We start from the raw sequence: 25389 nt of genomic DNA on the forward strand, positions 1-25389 counted from the left end.
CAGAAAGAGGAAACAAGCTCCTGAACTCTAAGAGGATGGGAACAAGCTGATTCAAGAACAAGAGAACTCTCACAAATGGCTGAGGAAATAGTGAGAATAATGCAGGATGTGAATATCATCATCTACAGAATTCAAAAATCTCAGAAATCCTCAACTGGAAATGAAACCAGAAATGAAGAACTCTGTAAGCCTCATAGTAATTCAATAAAGAGCCTGTCCACCGCAGAGAAGAAAGACATCAATTTCAATACAAGCTGAGAGCTAGACCACTCCACTAAATTATAGGTGAAACAAATGAACAAGATTCTTGTTGCGTTAAAGCAGCAATATGAAGAAAAATGAAATAAAAGTGAGATTCTAGGCAGACTCAGTGAGGAAGGGCTTTGATCTTAGTGCTCAGGAGGCTCAGACAAGCAGATATACGTGAGTTAGAAGCCAGCAGTGTCGCCATCTCACATTATAGGCCAATCAGGGATACAGAAATAAACAAACAGAAAAGCCAAACAAGACATTAAAGGTGTATTTTCTACATTGATATTAAAACCCTCTAAAAATGTGCCTTTTGGCACAATTATTGCATGAATATTAGAAGACTGGTTAGAATAAGAATGTGTCCCATTTCTTATGTACTTGAATGTAAGCTCTAGCTGGTCAAATGTTCTGGGAAATTTAGCTATTGGAAGACTATTGAATAAATTGTGACACTGACGAGAGGGTCTGAGAAAAAAATAGCCACAAACCACCTCTGTTCTCTATCCCTCCTTAGTGATTGTGGCTAAGGATGTGAACTTTCAGCTTTCGATTTCACCAACATGCTGCTTGCTGTCAGGCCTCCCTGCCATGGTGGACTCTTACCCTCTGGAAGCATTACCCAAAGTAACCTCTTTCTTTTTTTAGGTTGCCTTGGTCATGGTGCTTTACCATTTTCTGATTTGATTTAAGGCTTCATATCAGAACAACTCATGTCACGTTTCTAAAATTAATGAAGAACAAGAAGTATGATAGGTCATGTGAACTCTAAGGGGGATTATTACTGCTGTTTTCCTATAAGGTCCCAAAGACAAACTTCCTTTTCTGTTGTTGTGTACATTTAAAGGAAAGTACTGTGCTCAGACTTCATGAGTGAGGCTTCTTGCTGCTGTAAAATTTGCTGACACTGTCCCATTCTAGTTTTTAGGAAAAACTATATATAAGATGTTCTATTTCGGGCTGGAGAGATGGCTCAGTGGTTAAGAACACTGGCTGCTCTTCTGAAAGTCCTGAGTTCAAATCCCAGCAACCACATGGTGGCTCACAACCATCTGTAATGAGATCTGATGCCCTCTTCTGGTGTGTCTGAAGACAGAAACAGTGTACTTAGATATAATAATAATAAATAAAGCTTTAAAAAAAAAAAAGATGTTCTATCTCTTAATAACGATGCTAGACACTGGGTGGTGGTGACACATGACTCTAATCCCAGCACTCAGGGATTAATCCCTCTTTCAGGAGGGAGAGAGTGGTAGATCTAAGTGTTCAAGGCCAGCCTGGTCTACAAATCAAGTTCCAGGACAGCCAGAGCTGAAACACAGCATAACTCAATCTCATAAAGCAAAACAAACCTAGTATGACATAAGACATAGCTTGTGTAAGGTCTCCTGCCATCTTTTCTATCTTCTTTATTCTGACCCAGGACAAAGAAACATCCTGGAAGACACAGTGGGAAAATGGAAAACCTAGAGACAGAAGATGATGATTATGCGGTGAAAAAAATCTTCTGGACCTGAGTCCTCTATGTTGATCAGCAAAATGCCTCATAAGATTGAGTTCATCAGCATTTCATCAAGGCTGAGAGGGGCCCTGAGGCTGAGACCTTAACTGCCTGCCTACAGGCTGTTCACAGCAGATGGTGAAGGGGTATCTCTTTCAGAGGCGGAGCCATTTAGGAGATGAAGACCAAGAAAACTAATCTCCCAACCATGCTTAGACAGGTAAAGTTAGATAAATATGTAAGCTTAGTTAAATCTTACAAAGAAACAAGAAGACTGATTTCATTTCTGCAGCTGCCTTCTACATTATTTGAATAAAAATTATTAATTGAATCAGAATATAGTCCAAGGTTTTAGGTTCTCACACGCGCCCTCTTGATACCAGGCTCCCTGATGCTGCTCCATAGAGTTAACAGTTCACACGTTCACACTTCCAATCACAGATGGGAAATTCTTTCACCTGTTCAATGCATTTGTCTCCACATTTGCTCGATAAGCACACAAATTTTATTTTACAAGAAACATAATGAAATGATACGTGCTGATGAACTATACTTGACACTAAGGACCCCTGTTACAGCAGGTCAGTGAGCAGCTCATCTATCTTGTGATTCATTCTGAAACCAATCTTTCAGCTGGAATCTCCATTCTACAGTTCTTTAGTAATAAACAAAATTCTCAACTAATACGCACAAAGATTCCTTCTCTGCCTGGTCAGTGTGCATACTCAAGATTGTCTAGAAACAATCGACAAAGCAACAGAAAGAACTACTGAGGAACAGAGTCAGCGGGGATCAAACTTCCTGCAGTCATCATGCACATGAGCATGCAGCTTCATCAACAATAAAACAAGCGAAGAATCCATATACGTTTCAATTATCACAGCTAGTTTTGTATGTAATTACTTCTTCCTATACATCCCTGAACTGATAAGCAAATATCACTAATCAACATGTATTTAACAGTTACAATAAATCAAAACAGAAATTCCATACATGGCATGTGAACAGTGCCAGAAGGGTAAAACGTTCTCATACAAACATGGGAATGCAATTGAAAAGGAGGTTTCTGTTTTTCTACGTATGTTAAGAATTTTGTTTCTGAACAAAGTAATCCTAATTAAATGTGGAATTTTGAGAAAGCTCAGAACATTCAAGATCTTCAAAAGATTAAACTGAGACTTCAAAATCAATTAAAATTATTACAGTGGAAACTATTATAGTACAAAAGAAATCAATGGGAAGACAAAACAGACAATTTAATAGTCTGTAGAGATAAAAAACAATCCTTATCAAGATCCTACTGTCGAGTTAGGGAAGCAGAAACCGGCCTGAGTAGGACCACAGGCCTCATCCGGCTGGATCAGCGCCGGGGTAGCGGGAGCGCAGGGTTGCCTGACACCCGCCAGCTACCCACGACCCCCGCCGCAGGATTTTGGGACTGCTGGTGAGTGGAACACAGCTTCTGCTCCAATCCAATTGCGCGGGACCTGAGACTGCATTAGTTAGGGAAGCAGAAACCGGCCTGAGTAGGGCCACAGGCCTCACCTGGCCGGATCAGCGCCAGGGTAGCGGGAGCGCAGGGTTGCCTGACACCCGCCAGCTACCCACGGCCCGCGCCGCAGGATTTTGGGACTGCTGGTGAGTGGAACACAGCTTCTGCTCCAGTCCAATCACGCGGGACCTGAGACTGCTCTGGTTGGGGAGAGAGAAATCCGGCCCACACAGGGCCACAAGCCTCTTCCGGTCAGAAAAGCACCTGAGCAGCTGGGGCGCAGGGTCTGCTGACACTCGCCAACTGCCCACAACACCCGCCACAGGATCTTAAGACTTCTGGTGAGGGGAGCACAGCTTCTGCTCCAATCCAATTGCGCGGGACCTGAGACTGCATTAGTTAGGGAAGCAGAAACCGGCCTGAGTAGGGCCACAGGCCTCACCCGGCCGGATCAGCGCCAGGGTAGCGGGAGCACAGGGTTGCCTGACACCCGCCAGCTACCCACGACCCCCGCCGCAGGATTTTGGGACTGCTGGTGAGTGGAACACAGCTTCTGCTCCAGTCCAATCACGCGGGACCTGAGACTGCTCTGGTTGGGGAGAGAGAAATCCGGCCCACACAGGGCCACAAGCCTCTTCCGGTCAGAAAAGCACCTGAGCAGCTGGGGCGCAGGGTCTGCTGACACTCGCCAACTGCCCACAACACCCGCCACAGGATCTTAAGACTTCTGGTGAGGGGAGCACAGCTTCTGCTCCAATCCAATTGTGCGGGACCTGAGACTGCATTAGTTAGGGAAGCAGAAACCAGCCTGAGTAGGGCCGCAGGCCTCACCCGGCCGGATCAGCGCCAGGGTAGCGGGAGCGCAGGGTTGCCTGACACCCGCCAGCTACCCACGACCCCCGCCGCAGGATTTTGGGACTGCTGGTGAGTGGAACACAGCTTCTGCTCCAGTCCAATCACGCGGGACCTGAGACTGCTCTGGTTGGGGAGAGAGAAATCCGGCCCACACAGGGCCACAAGCCTCTTCCGGTCAGAAAAGCACCTGAGCAGCTGGGGCGCAGGGTCTGCTGACACTCGCCAACTGCCCACAACACCCGCCACAGGATCTTAAGACTTCTGGTGAGGGGAGCACAGCTTCTGCTCCAATCCAATTGCGCGGGACCTGAGACTGCATTAGTTAGGGAAGCAGAAACCGGCCTGAGTAGGACCACAGGCCTCATCCGGCTGGATCAGCGCCGGGGTAGCGGGAGCGCAGGGTTGCCTGACACCCGCCAGCTACCCACGACCCCCGCCGCAGGATTTTGGGACTGCTGGTGAGTGGAACACAGCTTCTGCTCCAGTCCAATCACGCGGGACCTGAGACTGCATTAGTTAGGGAAGCAGAAACCGGCCTGAGTAGGGCCACAGGCCTCACCTGGCCGGATCAGCGCCAGGGTAGCGGGAGCGCAGGGTTGCCTGACACCCGCCAGCTACCCACGACCCCCGCCGCAGGATTTTGGGACTGCTGGTGAGTGGAGCACAGCTTCTGCTCCAATCCAATTGCGCGGGACCTGAGACTGCATTAGTTAGGGAAGCAGAAACCGGCCTGAGTAGGGCCACAGGCCTCACCTGGCCGGATCAGCGCCAGGGTAGCGGGAGCGCAGGGTTGCCTGACACCCGCCAGCTACCCACGACCCCCGCCGCAGGATTTTGGGACTGCTGGTGAGTGGAACACAGCTTCTGCTCCAGTCCAATCACGCGGGACCTGAGACTGCTCTGGTTGGGGAGAGAGAAATCCGGCCCACACAGGGCCACAAGCCTCTTCCGGTCAGAAAAGCACCTGAGCAGCTGGGGCGCAGGGTCTGCTGACACTCGCCAACTGCCCACAACACCCGCCACAGGATCTTAAGACTTCTGGTGAGGGGAGCACAGCTTCTGCTCCAATCCAATTGCGCGGGACCTGAGACTGCATTAGTTAGGGAAGCAGAAACCAGCCTGAGTAGGGCCACAGGCCTCACCCGGCCGGATCAGCGCCAGGGTAGCGGGAGCGCAGGGTTGCCTGACACCCGCCAGCTACCCACGACCCCCGCCGCAGGATTTTGGGACTGCTGGTGAGTGGAACACAGCTTCTGCTCCAATCTTTAAATAGTGACAACGATAACAACTAACCCCAGAGATTACCAGATGGCGAAAGGTAAACGTAATAATCTTACTAACAGAAACCAAGACCACTCACCATCATCAGAACCCAGCACCCCCACTTCACCCAGTCCAGGGCACCCCAACACACCGGAAAAGCTAGACACGGATTTAAAAGCATATCTCCTGATGATGATAGAGGACTTCAAGAAGGACGTTAATAACACACTTAAAGAAATGCAGGAGAACACTGCTAAAAAGGAAGAAGACAATAAAGAGGAAGCACAAAAATCCCTTAAAGAATTGCAGGAGAACACTGCTAAAGAGTTACAAATCCTTAAAGAAAAACATGATAACATAATCAAACAGGTAGAAGTCCTTACAGAAAAACAGGAAAACACATCCAAACAGATGATGGAAATGAACAAAACCATACTAGACCTAAAAAGGGAAGTAGACACAATAAAGAAAACCCAAAATGAGGCAACACTGGAGATAGAAACCCTAGGAAAGAAATCTGGAACCATAGATGCAAGCATCAGCAACAGAATACAAGAGATGGAAGAGAGAATCTCAGGTGCAGAAGATTCCATAGAGAACATCGGCACAACAATCAAGGAAAATGGAAAATGCAAAAAGATCCTAACTCAAAACATCCAAGAAATACAGGACATAATGAGAAGACCAAACCTACGGATAATAGGAGTGGATGAGAATGAAGATTTTCAACTCAAAGGACCAGCAAACATCTTCAACAAAATTATAGAAGAAAACTTCCCAAATCTAAAGAAAGAGATGCCCATGAACATACAAGAAGCCTACAGAACTCCAAATAGACTGGATCAGAAAAGAAATACCTCCCGACACATAATAATCAGAGCAACAAATGCTCTAAATAAAGATAGAATACTAAAAGCAGTAAGAGAAAAAGGCCAAGTAACATATAAAGGCAAGCCTATCAGAATTACACCAGATTTTTCACCAGAGACTATGAAAGCCAGAAGATCCTGGACAGATGTTATACAGACACTAAAAGAACACAAATTCCAGCCCAGGCTACTATACCCAGCCAAACTCTCAATTAACATAGATGGAGAAACCAAAGTATTCCACGACAAAACCAAATTCACACATTATCTCTCTACGAATCCAGCCCTTCAAAGGATAATAACAGAAAAAAACCAATACAAGGACAGGAACCACGCCCTAGAAACAACAAGAAGGTAATCCCTCAACAAACCTAAAAGAAGACAGCCACAAGAACAAAATGCCAACTTTAACATCAAAAATAACAGGAAACACCAATTTCTTTTCCTTAATATCTCTTAATATCAATGGACTCAACTCCCCGATAAAAAGACATAGACTAACAAACTGGCTACACAAACAAGACCCAACATTTTGCTGCTTACAGGAAACTCATCTCAGAGAAAAGGATAGACACTACCTCAGAATGAAAGGCTGGAAAACAATTCTCCAAGCAAATGGCGTGAAGAAACAAGCTGGAGTAGCCATTCTAATATCTGATAAGATTGACTTCCAACCCAAAGTCATTAAAAAAGACAGGGAGGGACACTTCATACTCATCAAAGGTAAAATCCTCCAAGAGGAACTATCAATCCTGAATATCTATGCTCCAAATACAAAGGCAGCCACATTCATTAAAGAAACTTTAGTAAATCTCAAAGCACACATTGCACCTCATACAATAATAGTGGGAGACTTCAACACACCACTTTCACCAATGGACAGATCATGGAAACAGAAACTAAACAGGGACACAGTGAAACTAAGAGAAATTATGAATCAAATGGATCTGGCAGATATCTACAGAACATTCTATCCTAAAACAAAAGGATATACCTTCTTCTCAGCACCTCATGGTACCTTCTCCAAAATTGACCACATAATTGGTCACAAAACAGGCCTCAACAGATATAAAAATATTGAAATTGTCCCATGCATCCTATCAGATCACCATGGACTAAGGCTGATCTTCAATAACAAAATAAATAATAGAAAGCCAACCTTCACGTGGAAACTGAACAACACTCTTCTCAATGATACCTTGGTCAAGGAAGGAATAAAGAAAGAAATTAAGGACTTTTTAGAGTTCAATGAAAATGAAGCCACAACATACCCAAACTTATGGGACGCAATGAAAGCATTTTTAAGAGGAAAACTCATAGCTCTGAGTGCCTCCAAAAGGAAACTAGAGAGAGCACACATTAGCAGCTTGACAACACACCTAAAAGCACTAGAACAAAAGGAAGCAAATTCACCCAAGAGGAGTAGACGGCAGGAAATAATCAAACTCAGGGGTGAAATCAACCAAGTAGAAACAAGAAAAACTATTCAAAGAATCAACCAATCAAGGAGCTGGTTCTTTGAGAAAATCAACAAGATAGATAAACCCTTAGCCAGACTCACTAGAGGGCACAGGGAAAGCATCCTAATTAACAAAATCAGAAATGAAAAAGGAGACATAACAACAGATCCTGAAGACATCCAAAACACCATCAGATCCTTCTACCAAAGGCTATACTCAACAAAACTGGAGAACCTGGATGAAATGGACAAGTTCCTAGACAGATACCAGGTACCAAAGTTGAATCAAGATCAGGTTAATGATCTAAACAGCCCTATATCCCCCAAAGAAATAGAAGCAGTCATTAATAGTCTCCCAACTAAAAAAAGCCCAGGACCAGATGGGTTTAGTGCAGAGTTCTATCAGACCTTCAAAGAAGATCTAATCCCAGTTCTTCACAAACTATTCCACAAAATAGAAACAGAAGGTACTCTACCCAACTCATTCTATGAAGCCACAATTACTCTGATACCTAAACCACAAAAAGACCCAACAAAGATAGAAAACTTCAGACCAATATCCCTTATGAATATTGATGCAAAAATCCTCAATAAAGTTCTTGCTAACCGAATCCAAGAACACATCAAAACAATCATCCATCCTGACCAAGTAGGTTTCATCCCAGGGATGCAGGGATGGTTCAATATACGGAAATCCATCAACGTAATCCAGTATATAAACAAACTCAAAGATAAAAACCACATGGTCATCTCCTTAGATGCGGAAAAAGCATTTGACAAGATCCAACACCCATTCATGATAAAAGTCTTGGAAAGATCAGGAATTCAAGGCCCATACCTAAACATGATAAAAGCAATCTACAGCAAACCAGTAGCCAACATCAAAGTAAATGGTGAGAAGCTTGAAGCAATCCCTCTAAAATCAGGGACTAGACAAGGCTGTCCACTTTCTCCATACCTATTCAACATTGTACTTGAAGTCCTAGCCAGAGCAATTCGACAACAAAAGGAGATCAAAGGGATACAAATTGGAAAAGAGGAAGTCAAAATATCACTTTTTGCAGATGATATGATAGTATATATAAGTGACCCTAAAAATTCCACCAGAGAACTCCTAAGCCTGATAAACAGCTTCGGTGAAGTAGCTGGATATAAAATTAACTCAAACAAATCAATGGCCTTTCTCTACACAAAGAATAAACAGGCTGAGAAAGAAATTAGGGAAACAACACCCTTCTCAATAGTCACAAATAATATAAAATATCTTGGCGTGACTCTAACTAAGGAAGTGAAAGATCTGTATAATAAAAACTTCAAGTCTCTGAAGAAAGAAATTATAGAAGATCTCAGAAGATGGAAAGATCTCCCATGCTCATGGATTGGCAGGATCAACATTGTAAAAATGGCTATCTTGCCAAAAGCAATCTACAGATTCAATGCAATCCCCATCAAAATTCCAAATCAATTCTTCAACGAATTAGAAAGTGCAATCTGCAAATTCATCTGGAATAACAAAAAACCTAGGATAGCAAAAACTCTTCTCAAGGATAAAAGAACCTCTGGTGGAATCACCATGCCGGACCTAAAGCTCTACTACAGAGCAATTGTGATAAAAACTGCATGGTACTGGTATAGTGACAGACAAATAGACCAATGGAATAGAATTGAAGACCCAGAAATGAACCCACACACCTATGGTCACTTGATCTTCGACAAGGGAGCTAAAAACATCCAGTGGAAGAAAGACAGCATTTTCAACAAATGGTGCTGGCACAACTGGTTGTTAACATGTAGAAGAATGCGAATCGATCCATTCCTATCTCCTTGTACTAAGGTCAAGTCTAAGTGGATCAAGGAACTTCACATAAAACCAGAGACACTGAAACTTATAGAGGAGAAAGTGGGGAAAAGCCTTGAAGATATGGGCACAGGGGAAAAATTCCTGAATAGAACAGTAATGGCTTGTGCTGTAAGATCGAGAATTGACAAGTGGGACCTCATGAAACTACAAAGCTTCTGCAAGGCTAAAGACACCATCAATAAGACAAAAAAACCACCAACTGATTGGGAAAGGATCTTCACCTATCCTAAATCAGATAAGGGACTAATATCCAATATATATAAAGAACTCAAGAAGGTGGACTCCAGAAAGTCAAATAACCCCATTAAAAAATGGGGCTCAGAACTGAACAAAGAATTCTCACCTGAGGAATACCGAATGGCAGAGAAGCACCTGAAAAAATGTTCAACATCCTTAATCATCAGGGAAATGCAAATCAAAACAACCCTGAGATTCCACCTCACACCAGTCAGAATGGCTAAGATCAAAAATTCAGGTGACAGCAGATGCTGGCGAGGATGTGGAGAAAGAGGAACACTCCTCCATTGTTGGTGGGATTGCAAGCTTGTACAACCACTCTGGAAATCAGTCTGGCGGTTCCTCAGAAAATTGGACATAGTACTACCGGAGGATCCAGCAATACCTCTCCTGGGCATATATCCAGAAGATGTCCCAACCGGTAAGAAGGACACATGCTCCACTATGTTCATAGCAGCCCTATTTATAATAGCCAGAAGCTGGAAAGAACCCAGATGTCCCTCAACAGAGGAATGGATACAGAAATTATGGTACATTTACACAATGGAGTACTACTCAGCTATTAAAAAGAATGAATTTATGAAATTCCTAGCCAAATGGATGGACCTGGAGGGCATCATCTTGAGTGAAGTAACACAATCACAAAAGAACTCACACAATATGTATTCATTGATAAGTGGATATTAGCCCAAAACTTAGGATACCCAAGATATAAGATACAATTTGCTAAACGCATGAAACTCAAGAAGAATGAAGACCAAAGTGTGGACACTGTGCACCTTCTTAGAATTGGGAACAAAACACCCAGGGAAGGAGCTACAGAGACAAAGTTCGTAGCTGTGATGAAAGGATGGTCCATTTAGAGACTGCTGTATCCAGGGATCCGTCCCATAATCAGCTTCTAAACGCTGACACCATTGCATACACTAGCAAGATCTTGCTGAAAGGACCCAAATATAGCTGTCTCTTGTGAGACGATGCCGGGGCCTAGCAAACACAGGAGTGGATGTTCACAGTCAGCTATTGGATGTATCACAGGGCTCCCAATGGAGAAGCTAGAGAAAGTACCCAAGGAGCTAAAGGGATCTGCAACCCTATTGTTGGAACAACAGGATGTACTAACTGGAACCCTGGAGCTCTTGTCTCTAGCTGCATATGTATCGAAAGATGGCCTAGTCGGCCATCAATGGAAAGAGAGGCCCATTGGACTTGCAAACTTTATATGCCCCAATATAGGGGAATGCCAGGGCCAAAAGAATGGGAATGGGTGGGTAGGGAAGTGGGGGGCGCTATGGGGGACTTTTGGGATAGTATTGGAAATGTAATTGAGGAAATTATGTAATAAAAATATTAAAAAAAAAATAAAAAAGAAAAAAAAAAAAAAGAAAAAAAAAAAAAAAAAAAAAAAAAAAAAGATCCTACTGTCATTATATCAGAAAACAGAGAAACTGACCACAAATGGAAAAAAAATATAAAAGAACTACTGAAGCTTACAAAGTTAAAATATCAGGTAACAAACCTTGCAGCAAAAATGTTTAAATAAAGGTAATAAATTTAGCTATTATTCATATGGATACAAGAAAATGATACTAATGGATTAAAGACATCATCATACACATGCACAGTCAAATAAATTATGTTTTTACTATGATTAATTATTATACAGGAAGTCAGTAATGTGTGTAATAGGCTAATCATGAGATGATGTACAGTAGAATATTCTAGAACCATTTATATATAAACATAATAGGGCAAAATCAACCTCGTGTCCCACTTGGCCTCATTGCTTTTAAACATTTTTATTGTATTTTTATTTTAGCTTATATGTAGTAGTATTTTTGCAACGTATACATGTGTGTGGGCTCAGTGTTTGTGCATGATGCCTGCTAAAGTCCAAAGATATATTTGTATCACGTGATATAATTGCCTTTAACAATTGCTGTAAATTTCTATGATTTCTTATTGAAGAATATTAGGGTAAGAATGAGACAGCAGATGACACTTATCACTAACATCATACCCAATTGATCTTATCCAGTCATAAGCCAGAGGCAGTCTGTATTTTATCCCCATCATTTCTCAATTCTTCCACAGCAAATTATTCTACATTTTCCATAACTTTCTATAATAGGTTCAAATTTCTTAAATGACCAAATGCAAACAAAAATCAAGAAAATTTTAAAGATCAAGACAAATAAAAAAATTAAATCTCTAGAAACTAGATGCAACTATCTATGTAACTCTTGAGGAATTCAGAACACACACAATTATTTTAGCAAGAAGAAACAAGTAAAAACAGAAAATTCATAGTATCAAAAAAAAAATACTACAAAGGCTTCAGACTGTAGCTCTGAAAGCTAAAATATGAGAAAACAGGAAAGAAATCCTCAACAGTGAGGAAGAAAAAAGACATCACTCAAAAGCTCCACTAACATACACAGTAGAAACCAGAGGACACAGGAAAGGGGAACTCCTTGTTTGTAAACTAACAAAAGGGGAAGGACCTAATGAGCAGCAATAGAAATGGGATCTCTCTGAAGGTGGTTACATGCAGTCAGTGAAAGTCACAGCAACAACAGGGAATTTGACAGCAGTGTAGAGATGAAGGTGAAAAAACGCCAGCACACTCTCCTTAGAGTATGGTACAATTTTCAGGACCTCAGAAGCTCAACTGCAGATCACTGCACTGGAGTGATTGTGACAGTGAGAATGTCACTCAATGTGCTTGGTTTCAATGCATTTTACATATAAACAACATGGAAGAGTTTGTTGGGTGTGACGTAGGACATAGGGCCCTTAACCCAACTTATTGTACTTCAGTAGCAGATACTGAGTCTTATTCCCTAAACATGAACTATTTACAGTAGGAACATGTCCTTCCTACATGACATCTGACTAATCATAGAAGATGCTTGAAATCTTGGAGTCTGTGGTTATACCTTAGAATAAGAAAACTGTAGCATTTGACACAATTCACTTTACTTCCATAGCAGACTTCATTGTCCATGGAATGCTAGATAACACCTATGTTGTGGGAAATATTTAAAAAAGCACCATCCCATGCTATGGCCGGCTACTCTCTGGCCCGAGCAGTCTTGCCACCTCCATGGCTAGCCCTATGCACTGACAGCCCATCTTGTGATTCTCTTGCTGAGGATTCTGCTCAACATTCCTAGCCATCCACCCGCTGTGGCTAGCTGACACAAATTCCCATAACCAGGTGAAAATCAAAATTCTAGAGGCTTGTAATTTATCAGTTGTATTTATATCAGTAAATTCTCACCCCACAAAACATCTATACAACGAACTCAGAGCCAATTGATATAAACTGCCCACCTAGATAAGACAAACTGTCCTGTAATTATTCATCCCTTTTAAGATATTCATAGCTACCTGTGGCTATTTAAAGTCACATGCAGTCTGGATCATCTTTCTCTTCTTCCATCTTCTCCCCTGTCTCTCCTCTCTCTCCCCTCTCTAAAACTCCCAGCCCACCTTCTTTATCCACTGGCCATTGATTGGTCCCTTGAAATTTTTATTCATTAGGGGAAGGTTCTGCCACACACCTATTTTCTGTATTATATACCCTTCCACAATTAGGGTGGATTCTCAAAAAAGTTACTGCTATGTACCTAACTTCATCAACAGTATGATAAATCTTCTTTTCCCACATCACAAAGGGCATGGGATGTTCTGCACGATGGGTTCCATGTTCATGAACATTATTTGTCACAGACAGGGATCATTCCTAACTTTTCCAATGTTGACCTGAGGTGTCAGCTATCCTGTCACAAATCCAGGCTCCATCTCTACTCTCACATTAGGAGTGATACCTCTATGTTCGTTCTTGTATTATGTTGAATACTTTTTCAGTACCTCCAGATAGTTACAGTTTCTTTTTTTTTATTTAAATAAGGTTTATTTATTTTAAATTTGTTTGGAGGGGTATTTTAGCCTGCATGTAGGTCTGTGTGCTTCATGAATGCAGAGCCTACAACAGCCATAAGAGGACAACAGATACTTTGGAACTTGAGTTCTGGAATATTGTAAACTGAATCTGGAAACTGCAAAAACAAAACAAAACAAAACAAAAAAGTACCCTTTACTGCTGAGCTACATCATGTGCCCTTAACTGTCCCTTAACCACCTACTATGAAGATATAGCACAATAAACAATGAGACCGAATTCACAGACCACCCAGCACTTTCTAACATTATCTGGGTGAGTGCCAGATCAGGAAAGACAATCACTCCTCCGAAGTAGGGTGACAAAGATGCATTGACAACTATGGCAGCAGGAGGTACTAGTAGACAAAGACCTTTGTCCATAATTATGTACCTGACATACAAGCATGGAAGCATCAGTCTGCCATAGAACTTAAAAGATATTCATCAGGTAAATAGAAATTAATGAAATAGACTCAAAGACAATAGAATGTGTCAACATATCAACTTGTTTCTATGCAGAGATTAAAGTACAGACAAAACAATGTCCAACTAATGAAACTAAGAGTGACTCTCTGTGTCACAGAACTAAAGCTAAAAAAGGGACACTGCAAAGTATGACAATGATGGCAGTGTTACCTTATTCACAGATGAAGAAAGTCATACACAAATAAATCAGAATTTAAGAGTTCTTAGAAATAACTGAATAAATCAACCACCTGCAGGAAGTTTCCTCTAACAGTGTCTGAGGACAGGACATATTAACATGGAATTTTCCTTTTCTTAGACAAACATTACACTAATATCAAAGGGAGAATATTGCCTAATATACAAAGAAGAAGAACACTAAAAAGTCATCATACAAGGCTGGCTTTCCCTGGATACCCACGGCAAGAGAGCCCAGAGAAATACATGCAAAGAAAAAAAATCACAGATCAGTTCCCAGGATCTAAGACACAGAAACTGGCTGTAAATTTCATGGAAATGGACAAAAAGCTGAGTTCACACCAATTCAAGACTGTTTCAACGTTTATAAACTTATCAGTGTAAGACACCAATGATGCAGAAACTCTGAGTGAAGAAAAATGAATATGTCAATAGATACATGAAAGCCCTATGCAAAAAAAAAAAAAAAAAAAACTTTCCTCAGTACAAAAGCTCTCAAGGATGTGAGGACAGCAGGAACTTACTTCAGCATAATAAAGGCAAAGAGACACAAAGCTAAAGCAAACAGTACAAACCAAGGAAATTGTAGAGGGAGAAGAGAGAAAAGCCAACAATAAGGTCTTAGAAGGGAATCTATTACTGACATTAGCTACATGTTGAAATGTCTCAGTTCACACCCATAGCCTGATGCTGCTTCAGGTGCAAGTCAATGAAACTTTATTTTTCATGGGCAACAGTCATTTCAGAGTCTCAAAATAAGCAAATACTGAGAACAGCTGATCGCTTATTGTACAGCCTAAAACTGGAAATCAATATTACTACACATAGTATTATTCTCAGTGAAATCCTCTAGAATTATTAATTAAAGAGAAACTGGTGGGACTGGAGAGATGGCACAGCAGTTAAGAGCACTGATGCTCTTCCAGAGGTCCTGAGTTCAATTTCTGAGAACTGAATGTAGCTCATAACCATTTGTAATGGGATCCGACGTCCTCTCCTGATGTGTCTGAAAACAGCTACTGCGTACTCATATAAATAAAAATAAATAAATCTTTATAAAAGAGAGAAACCGACAAATAGAATTTCATGTCCTATCCTCTTTCTACACTCACTTGAGACCCACTGCACCCCTTGCTCAACTTTCTAACATACCTGAATCCTTTGTTATAGTCACCATCCAGTGTTCTGAGTTCTGATTCACGGGTAAACAGATCAGGCTGAACAGTGGGAGACAGACCTGCATATGGGAAAGAAATTCTTCAGAAAGTACCTGGAACTTTTCAACGAACAAAAATGAAAGATGCTCACACCTGCCTAAAGGATAAACATGAAAGAACATGATAAATGTCTCTTTTGCTCAGAGGATTTCATTTTATTCTATGCAATATGAGACTCATACACAGAGTTCGCACACATGTAGAGTAGTTTTCCCAGGAAGCCTGAGGAGGAGCAAAGAAGACTGCAAGAAAACTATTCTGACCCACACAATTCATACTGCTGCACTTCTCTATAAGAAGGTTGGGGGTGGGGGGAGCCCTGACTGCAGGGTCTAGGTATTCCCACTCCTGGAAGAAGTCTACAGTCACAGAACTCAATGTCAACAAACCAGGAAATAAATAAGTTTGGCCACACATGCATGAGCACAGTGCTTTTCTTCAATTAAAGACATTTTTCTAATGTATGTGAGCAAACATAATTATTGAAAAAGTGCTTTCTCGTTTTGTTCCAATTTATACTGAGTTTTCTAGCTATAAAAAAAATAGCTTGGCCAAATATCATCCTCTCATAGCATGTATACTGGCCTGGCCAAGAACTTGTTAGGCCTCAAAGAAACTCAGGATAAATGGCTTACTCAGGTGCTCATCAACATATCTGATAGGTTATTTCTCTACCAGTGAAATGAGCCAATTCAAATCAGAAAAAATATATTAATTGCAGGTTTATTGGGAAGAGGCTCCGGGGGTAGCTCACTGTCCCCTGGGATTGAGGCCAGGGGAGTCACAATAGGAGGAGGGGAGAGAAACAGTGAATGAGCCAGCATGCAGAGAGAAGAGCAGGACAGAGAGTGAGGAAGGGGAGAGAATGAGAGAAGGGTACAGAGCATGCAAAATATCTGGACTAAATAGGGAAGAGCCTCTGGAGGCAGGTCAGCCCAGCCCCTGGGCTGGAAAGTTCAGAGTTGGGACAGGGTATACCAGGTAGGGATTGAGGGGTGCTGGGGGGGAGGGGGGAATCTGGAGACCGAGTCTGCTTTGATATGTAAAATATACACCTCAGCTCATTGTCCCAGGGTCCAAAAGGAAATAATATTAAAAGGGACATCTTTGCCTAGGTGCTTTCTTGGCTCCTGCTCTCTTCTCACTTCTTTTCCTTTCCCCAACTCCCAGCCTCTCTCCTCTCATGGCCAGGTTCACTCTGGACCCTTCCTTTCTGATTCAATCAAATCTGCAATGGTTCCTGATAGTACTAATAGTGATGAAGCTCTCTTGAGGATGCCAATTTCTCAGGCCAAAGTACACTCTCTTGCACAGGCAAAATGGTGGATAAAGGGAGGTAAAAATACACCGATGAATTTGAATTAGAGCTTTGCAACTGCTGTAGCAAAGGCAACCCCGTGTACAAACTACACATAGTAAAAAAAAAAAAAAAATGCTCTAAGAGATAATGTTGAAAACTACTGTACCAACCAGAATATAGATGAAAAGTTCAAGATAAACCCAGGTTCATAGGCTATCAGAGGGTAGTGTCCTTAAGAGCAGCTGCAGAAAACACACACCTGCTCCCCGCCCACCAGTTTTCCAGCCCCTCACACCTAGGAGGTTCAGGGCTGAGGTTCCTGTTCCTGCTCTGCTAACTGCTGACTCTCCCAGCCAGCAGCAAGGAAACTGCATGTCAGAATAGTTTTAGGGTTTCCAAACAGAACCCAGGCCCGGGTAAAAGGCCCCTGGTTAGGAACCACGTGGCTCCTCCAGGTAGTAAAGGCAAGGTGGCTTTTCCTTTCACTCTGGCCTGGATCTTTGGAGCAGCTCTAACCCCCTTTCAGACCTGGAGCTTCCTCGTCCTTAATTACCTTTTTAAGAGTCTATCCCATTACTTTCTTTTCCTCTTCACTCTCCTGGTCCTAATAGTATCGCAGCCTCCTGAAGAGGTCTCTTCCACTCAGATTCAGACAGCTTGCCTCACAGCTGCAGCTGCCAGGCTGGCTTTGGACCTACTCTGCACAGCCTCTCCACATGATTTCTGACAGCCTAGACCTGAACTGGATCTAGTAGGACACTGCACCTAGATATCTGAACCTCATAGTAAAATCTCAAGAAATCAAGTCTCTCAGTCCATTCAGCCCTTCTGCTGAATTCATCCTGTGCTGTAGCTTTCATCACTAGATAGTGATATTGTGGTAGTGCTTAGTCAGGAACCATTTTGTCTTCTGGGAATCATGTAAAAGGAGCTCTACCATGCGAAACAGAAAGTCCTTTTTGAAAACTCAGTGGTTTATGGAGAAGCTGGTGGCTATCTAAGATGCAGAAATAAGCAGTGTTATTTGGCTCTGTCTTAAAGAATTCAGTTGTACAGTGCTCACAAATGGAAAGTGAACAACTCTATTGTATTAAAAATGGGTTAAGATGGAAGTAAGAAAGAAACTAAACCTAGACAGCAAGAAATAATCTTACTCAGGGCTGAAATCAATTATATAGAAATATAAAAACAATACAACTAATCAATGAAACAAAGAGTTTGTTCTTTGACAAAATCAACAAGATCAACAAACCCTTATCCAAACTAACTATAAGGGTGAGAGAAAATATCTAAATTAACAAAATCAGAAACAAAAATGTGGCATAACAACAGACCCAGAGGAAAACCAGAGAATCATAAAGCATATTAAAAATGTCCACTCTACATAATTGATAAAAATCTAAAAGAAATGGATAATTTAATTAATAGGTTCCATATTCTAAAGTGAAATAAACATCAGATAAACAAATAGACCAATTTAACCCCTCGTAAAATAGATGCAGTCCTTAAAAGTCTCACAACAACAATCTTTTGATTTTTGTGCATTAATTTTGTCTTTGGTTATTTTGGGGAAAGTTTTCTCTCAGTTGTAGAAGTTCCCTGGTGGAATTTTTTGCGTCAGCTATATATAATACTGTCATATCATTTACAAATAAGAAAATTTTTACTTTTTCCTCTGTAATCCAATGTTTATTTTCTTTATTTCCTTCAGCGGTCTTTTTGTGCTAGCTAAGAATTCAAGTTTCATACTGAATAGACATCGTGGAGAAAGTGAGTGGCCTAGTTTGTTCCTGATTTTATTGCAATTGCTTTGAATTTCTCTCCATTTAATTTGCTATTGGCTCTAGGCTTCCTGTAAACTGACCCATTTCTCAATGCTTTACTTACATCCTAAACTGCATACAACTCAGATGAATATTCATGGGCAATAAAAAGTATGCTTAATAAATGTTAATGTTTACTGCAATAACTGTAGCGCTCGATAAGGTCTACTTCCTAGTAACTTCCCCCAGCCTGAAGCAGGCTAAACCAGACCTTGAACTTGCTGCTACTAAGGAGATTACCTAGGGTAGAGCCTTCCTACCTAGATCACTCTATTGTACAGCCACTGCCGCTGTTCCCCTTCAAGATACTGCTACCTGCTGAGAGGCCCCGGAGCTATTCCGGAGACCTCCCCCTATCCTACGCCAACATCACCTGCAGCTGGTTCCAGGCTCCAAGGATGAATTGGCGGGAATGGGCCTCCCCCACCCCCCTTTATAAACGCATTTGCCGTTAAACATTTGAGCTTTGATCAGGAATCTTGACTTAGCTCCATTTTTCTCTCCACCGCCTAGTTCCCCTCTCTTTTCAGCCCCAGCTTGCCTTCCAGGTGAAATCCGGTTCATGTGAGCCTCGGGTCGGCTTCCAACACTTCCTGGTTCAAAAAAAAAAAAAAAAAATCTGTACCGTTTCCTCATATGACAATTATATACAAAGCTCTTGGAGGATGCCTATTAACCGGAGCCAAAGGCGTTCTCTTGAATAAGCAATTAGTAAAACGAGGCAGTTAGAAAGCATGAATGAATTTACATTCCAGGGACTGTTACAATAACTAACAGCATATAATAATGCAACTGCTCTACCAGATATTTTATGGGTAATTTTATGACTGAATATTCTGGTAAATGGACGATAAATTAAAAAAAAAATCACGATAAATCCCAGTTCACAGGATCTCAAACTTCCCGACAACGGTAAGATATCCACAACGGAATTGGGAGAGCAGCATCCACGGAAAACAACTCCCACCCCCACCCCCACCTCGGCTCCCGCCCGTTTCCCAGCCCTGCAGCGCCTCTGACCTGGGAGGTTCCAGGGCCGCCGGGCTGCGGTGCACAGCTGCACAGCTGACGGCTGACTCTTCCAGGCCCGCTGCCAGGAAACTAGGTGAGCAGAGTTTTCCCTAGGTCCAGAAATAACCAGGACAGGAAAACCAGTCCCTGGTTAGAGAACAAGTTATTCACTTAAGTACCTAAGGGAATGGTGAATTTTCCTATCTGACTTGATCTTTGGAGCTGCTCTCCTAGACCTGCCCACTACAGCCCCGGTTCCGGTCACGTGGTTCCCCCAAACTCTTCAAGCCAGGCGCTTTCTTTTCTGTAATTACTTTCCTAGACCCTCTGGTTTTTTTTCTTTTTGCGGGCTCCCTCCCCGCCCAACAAGTACCGGCGCCCCGGGGAGGTTCCGGTCCCTCCCACTTAGTCTCAAGCAGCCTGCTACAAAGCTCCAGCAGTCAGGCTGCCCTAGACCTGCTCTGCACAGCCTCCGATATGCTTGCTGCCAGTTACACCAGAACTTGATAAGGACGCTGCACCCCAATATCTGAGCCCCATATTGAGTTCTGAACCCCTCAGATAAAAGATAGGCAGCCTAACTAAGAAGTTAGGATACAAGCCTCCTGAGCTTTTAAAAACGCTCAGCAAATGGCAACAAATACCCACAATTCTGATTTCTTTCTTTCCATTCCCTACACAAAATACTAAAAGTAAGTAAAAAAGCCTGGCTTCCTCCCAAAGCCAATCTCAAAACATGTGAAATACAAGAAAGGCTAATCATATGAAAATGTGGATAAAAACGTATGGGACAGATAATAATAAGAGGGGAGCTGCGCAAACTCACAGGGGAGCTGCAGGGGTAAAGGACACTTGGTAGAAACTGCAAGTGGTAGAACAGGGCATTTGAAATTTGGAAAGCATGGATAAAGTTAAACTCCAGGAGCATTGTGCTGGCCACAATAGCAAAGAGAATAGGTAATGCAAATATGTTTCCCGAATATTTATCTGTAAATAGCATAGCAACCATAATATGAATGAAAACATCAGCATAAGACCCAGTTTGTGTAAGTGAAAATATAATGATAGCACAACAGAATCTTGATGGCCAGGAAAAAATAAAATGTCGTGAGTTTGCATTATTTAAAATTTCAAGCACAGGGGATTCATGGTCAGGATCGAGATGGTAAGGGAAATGAACATAGAAATGAATGGATTTTCAAGGGGAAGGACATTTGTGCCTAGCACATCACTTTATCACTCTGGTCTGTAAGATACAGGCTGGAATTTGGATAAAGAATTGACCCGTCCAGCAGGTCCAGTTATTCGAGGGTCACGAGGGGACCTCCTCCTAAGAACCAAATGGGGGGTAGAGAGAGATGAGGGCCTTGTACGAATAACGACACGGAAACCGTTCTGGAATGTATCAAAGCCCCAATTCTATTGAAAAAGGTCCAAGGCTTAAATGCACAAGCAAAAGGGGAAGTACAGTTTCTTATCAGTGGGAGGGGTAGGGCAATACAAGCAAAAGGGGAAGTACTTATGGGAGGGGGGCAATAGAAATTCTTTCTTTTGGCAGCTACACGGGGAAGCAGGAACTTGGTGGTATCAGGGTGTGGTCAGGACATCGGCAATGGCTTAGGGCTGGAACATTCTTGGAATCGGTAGGGCTGGAACATTCTCGGAATCAGTGTGTCGGTGGCCCGCTTTTGACCCCCTTTTCTTCTCGGGGGGAGAGGCCCAATTCAGAGATCAAGAGTTGTCTTAATAGCTCCCAACAAAGAATGTGTTGAATATGTAGATTGCTTTTGGTAGGATAGCCATTCTACTTCCTAATTGTCTTCTTCAATTTCCTTTCTTCAAAGACTTGAAGTTTTTATCATACAGGTCATATACTGGTTTGCTTAGAGTTAACACTAACATACTCTTTTTTTTTTTTTTTTTTTTTTTGAAGCTATTGTGAAAGGTGTTGCTTTCCTAATTTTCCCCCTTAGTCCCTTTGTCATTTGTATATAGGAAACCTATTGATTTAATAGCTTTAATTTTGTATTCCGCTACTTTGGGGAAAGTGTGTATGAGTTGCCCGGTGGAAATTCTTGGGTCACAGGTATACTATAATATCATTTGCAAATAAGGGTATTTGACTTCTTCCTTTTCAATCTGCTGTGTATCTTTTTGTATCTCTCTCAGTAGTCTTAACTGCTTTAGCTAAGACTTCAATTATTTTATTAAATAGATATGGAAAGTGTGGATATTCTTGGCTTGTTCCTGATTTTAGTGGAATTGCTTTGAGTTTCTCTTCGTTTAACTTGATCCTGGTTCCAGGCTTGTTGTAACCTGCCTTCATTATGTTTAGATGTGTCTCATATCTTTTATCTCTACAGGACTTTTATGGAGAAGGGATATTCAGTTTTGTCAAAGACCTTTTTTGCATGGAATGAGATGATCATGTCTTTTTGCAGTATTGTATAGTGTATTATATTTGCTGATTTTTGTACATTGAACTATCCCTTCAAAGCCTATTTGATCATGTTTGGTGATATTTTTGATGTGATCTTGAAATCTCTTTGCAAGTATTTTATGATTATTTTTGCATGTATGTTCAAATGAACGAGCATTTGTGCCTGACACATCACTCTATCACTCTTGTCTTTAACATACAGGCTGACAAATGTCAAGTCTATCAGCAACAAATCAAATATTCTTGCACCAGTGAGAGATGCTGCTTTTCACTTTCAGCAGTATTGTTTATTGCAAATGAATGTGTCCCGTGACATAATTCTCTCCATATCTTCAATTGAAAACAAACAAACAAACAAAAAAACCCCCAAAAAACAGAACTGCAGCTTCAAATTCATGGAGATTAAGAGGGTATTCTGGGAAGGCATGAATAAACCAGGGTTTTATATGCTTATATGGTTTCATGCCTATGAAATCCATGATGCAGGGCTTTTATAAAATCTGGAATTGACACTTCCTCAAATACACAGCTACTTATGAACAGACATTTTTCTACATTTCTGAGCCTTCCATTCAAAGGTCACTATCATTTGTTTCAACATGAATTGTTTAAAGTAAGAAAAGCTCAAATAGCTATGTGTGCTGTTCAGAAAGTAGGACTCTAGTTTGTAGCCTCAGAATTCTAGTATATATTTACTAAAGATATTCTCTCTGAGACAGAGATTTTCTCATCTCCCAGGTCTATCCTGCTTTTTCCATATCTATGTGCTGGAACCATGTGAATCTATTTTCCAGCTGTCTTCCCCTATCCTTTAGCACAAACAGAGGCTTAGAAAATACAATATTCATGAATAGTTGGACATACACTAATGTCAGCAGAGCATGAAATGATATTTTTAAAGGCTTGAAAGAAAATAAATGTCAACTGTAGCATTACACCCAGAAAAAAATGACTGTTAGAAGTGAGAGAATAGGAAGTGTACTTGAATGTGGGGGGAAAAAATTACACAGGGTTTTCACCCAGGACCCTCCTTAGATAATAATCAGATAAAACATGCACAGAAGAATCGGACACGAATTATCCATGAAGATAAATAAAAGAGCACATTTCATGTAAGTAACAAATGAATACCAGAGAAAGAAACCATCATGTATAACACAGGAAAGCACTAACACTCACTGGGAATGGAAAAAAAAAAAATAAACATGAACGATAATGTATCAGCCAAAATGCCAACAGTACCTTCTGAATTAAAATCTCAGTAATACAATAAAATCTCAGTAATAACAGTATTTCCTCAACTAATGTTCAAAAATCACCACAAAATCCCTAGTACAAGTGAGAATAAAAGAAACATATTTCAACACAATAAAAAGCATATTGGTCACTCTAAGTTTACAGTCCAGAAAGAAGAAAATGTACAGTACTGAGCTGACACTGTAACAAGACAAAGTGTCACATTCTTCCCAGTTGTATTTAATATAGTTTTAACCTAGCTATAAAGATTGATGACTAGGCGCACTGGCTTTTTTTCCCAAAAGACAGGGGTTTTAGAGCAACAATCAAATAGCAGTGCATTAAAATTGTCAAAGTTTTAAGTCTAGTTCCAATGGAGTCCATGCCATCATTTGGCCTCTGTAGTCTCTGCACATGTATGGTGCACAGACATAAATACAAAAGTCCAGACACAAGTAACAATAATGGTAAAGTAACAAACTACAGAAATTTGAGAGAGTCAAAAAAGCAAATAGATAGAATAGGAAATTAAGGCACTTAACCATTTCATAGATGGTATGATTGTATTTATAACCTGAAAACACCACCAGAAATCTTTACACTTGACAACAGCATTAGGAACATTGAAGAATAGAGAAGTTTAAAAAAAAAAAAAAAAAAAAAACAAGGACAACAAAACAAAAACAAAAACACTAAACTTCCCAGTTTTCTTGTACCAATGATGAGCATGTTGAAAATAAATTAGGATAAATCTCATAGATTGTAGCTTAAAAGGCTTCCAGCGTCCCCAAAAGTATTCATTAATATGTTCATACTACTTACCCATGAGAGGATAACAAATTGAACACCCTGATATTCCATCTTCCACTAGGAAGAATGGCTTACACAAAGAAAACAAATTGGTGGATAGAGAGATTGTTCAGTGGGTGAGAGCAGCTACAGTTATCACAGAATACCTGGGTTCAAACACCAGCACCATTAATCTGGCTCACAACCATTGTTATCTACCTTCCTAACAGATATGATGCCTATACATGATATCCATAGGCACTAGACACATGTGTTGCACAGACATACATTATGCCAAAACACCTATTCACAGAAAATGAAAATAACAAAAACAAGAAACAATGAAGCCAAGTCCGATGGGCACAACTTTAACCTCTCCACTCTTGATGTAGCGACAAATGTAACACTGTAATTTGCTGTTAGCCTTGTCTACATAGTGAGTTTCAAACCAGCAACAACTATATATTAAGATATTCCTCAAAATATTTTCAAAAATAATCACATGGCCAAAAACAGAGCTTAGGAAATGGCAAATCAGATCCGTATTGTAACCACTGGTGGGAATACAAACAGGAGAAATCTTTTTGGAGCTTTGAAGAAATCACAAATGCACTGACCATCTTACTCTCCAAATCTGAAGGATACAAGATTGTTTCAATATGCACAGATATATTAATATAAGGCAACAAATATCTAGAATCTGACAGAAGGAAGACCTCTAGACTTCTTTTCCGCTTTCTTAAGATTTATGCACTTAATGTTATGTATACAAGTGTTTTCCAGCAGGTAGGTCTGTGCACCTAGTGAATGCAGTACCATCAGCAGCCATAACAGGACAATAGATTCTCTGGAATGTGAGTTATAGAAGGTTGTTAAGTCACCATGTTATATGGAGAACTGATCCTGTAAACTGCAAGATCACCAAGTGCTCTTAAGTGCTGAGCCACCTCTCCAGCTCTTGGTTTATTGTTCCTTAATCACTTCCACAAGAAATTTGGAATATGTGACATGTGCCTAGTCTCCTAGCTCATTTAACTCTGTGTTATAGCTTATGTTATTCCCGTGTCACAAAGTAAGCATTCATTATACATGTGTGGATAACAGATAGTATGTTTACATTATTATAGAATCACTGTTCTGTTCATATGCACACATATCATAGCTATATTTGTATTA

General features: G+C 41.0%; 1 protein-coding gene across 2 annotated transcripts in view; it reads right to left on the minus strand.

The window, feature by feature from the left end:
* LOC110312333 (uncharacterized) overlaps nucleotides 1–25389 on the minus strand; it is a 71788-nt gene that overhangs the window by 13072 nt on the left and 33327 nt on the right. For both annotated transcript variants that reach the window (XM_085833046.1, XM_085833045.1), the window contains exons 2-3: nucleotides 19279–19330; nucleotides 15550–15634 (exon numbers count right to left, since the gene is read on the minus strand). In XM_085833046.1, the coding sequence (XP_085689172.1) occupies nucleotides 15550–15634; nucleotides 19279–19330 (137 nt within the window). The remainder of the gene's footprint in view (nucleotides 1–15549; nucleotides 15635–19278; nucleotides 19331–25389) is intronic.

This window comes from Mus caroli, unplaced genomic scaffold (assembly GCF_978045245.1).
Source record: "Mus caroli unplaced genomic scaffold, Mus_caroli_1 scaffold_18, whole genome shotgun sequence".
In the NCBI taxonomy this organism is placed as follows: Eukaryota; Metazoa; Chordata; class Mammalia; order Rodentia; family Muridae; genus Mus; species Mus caroli.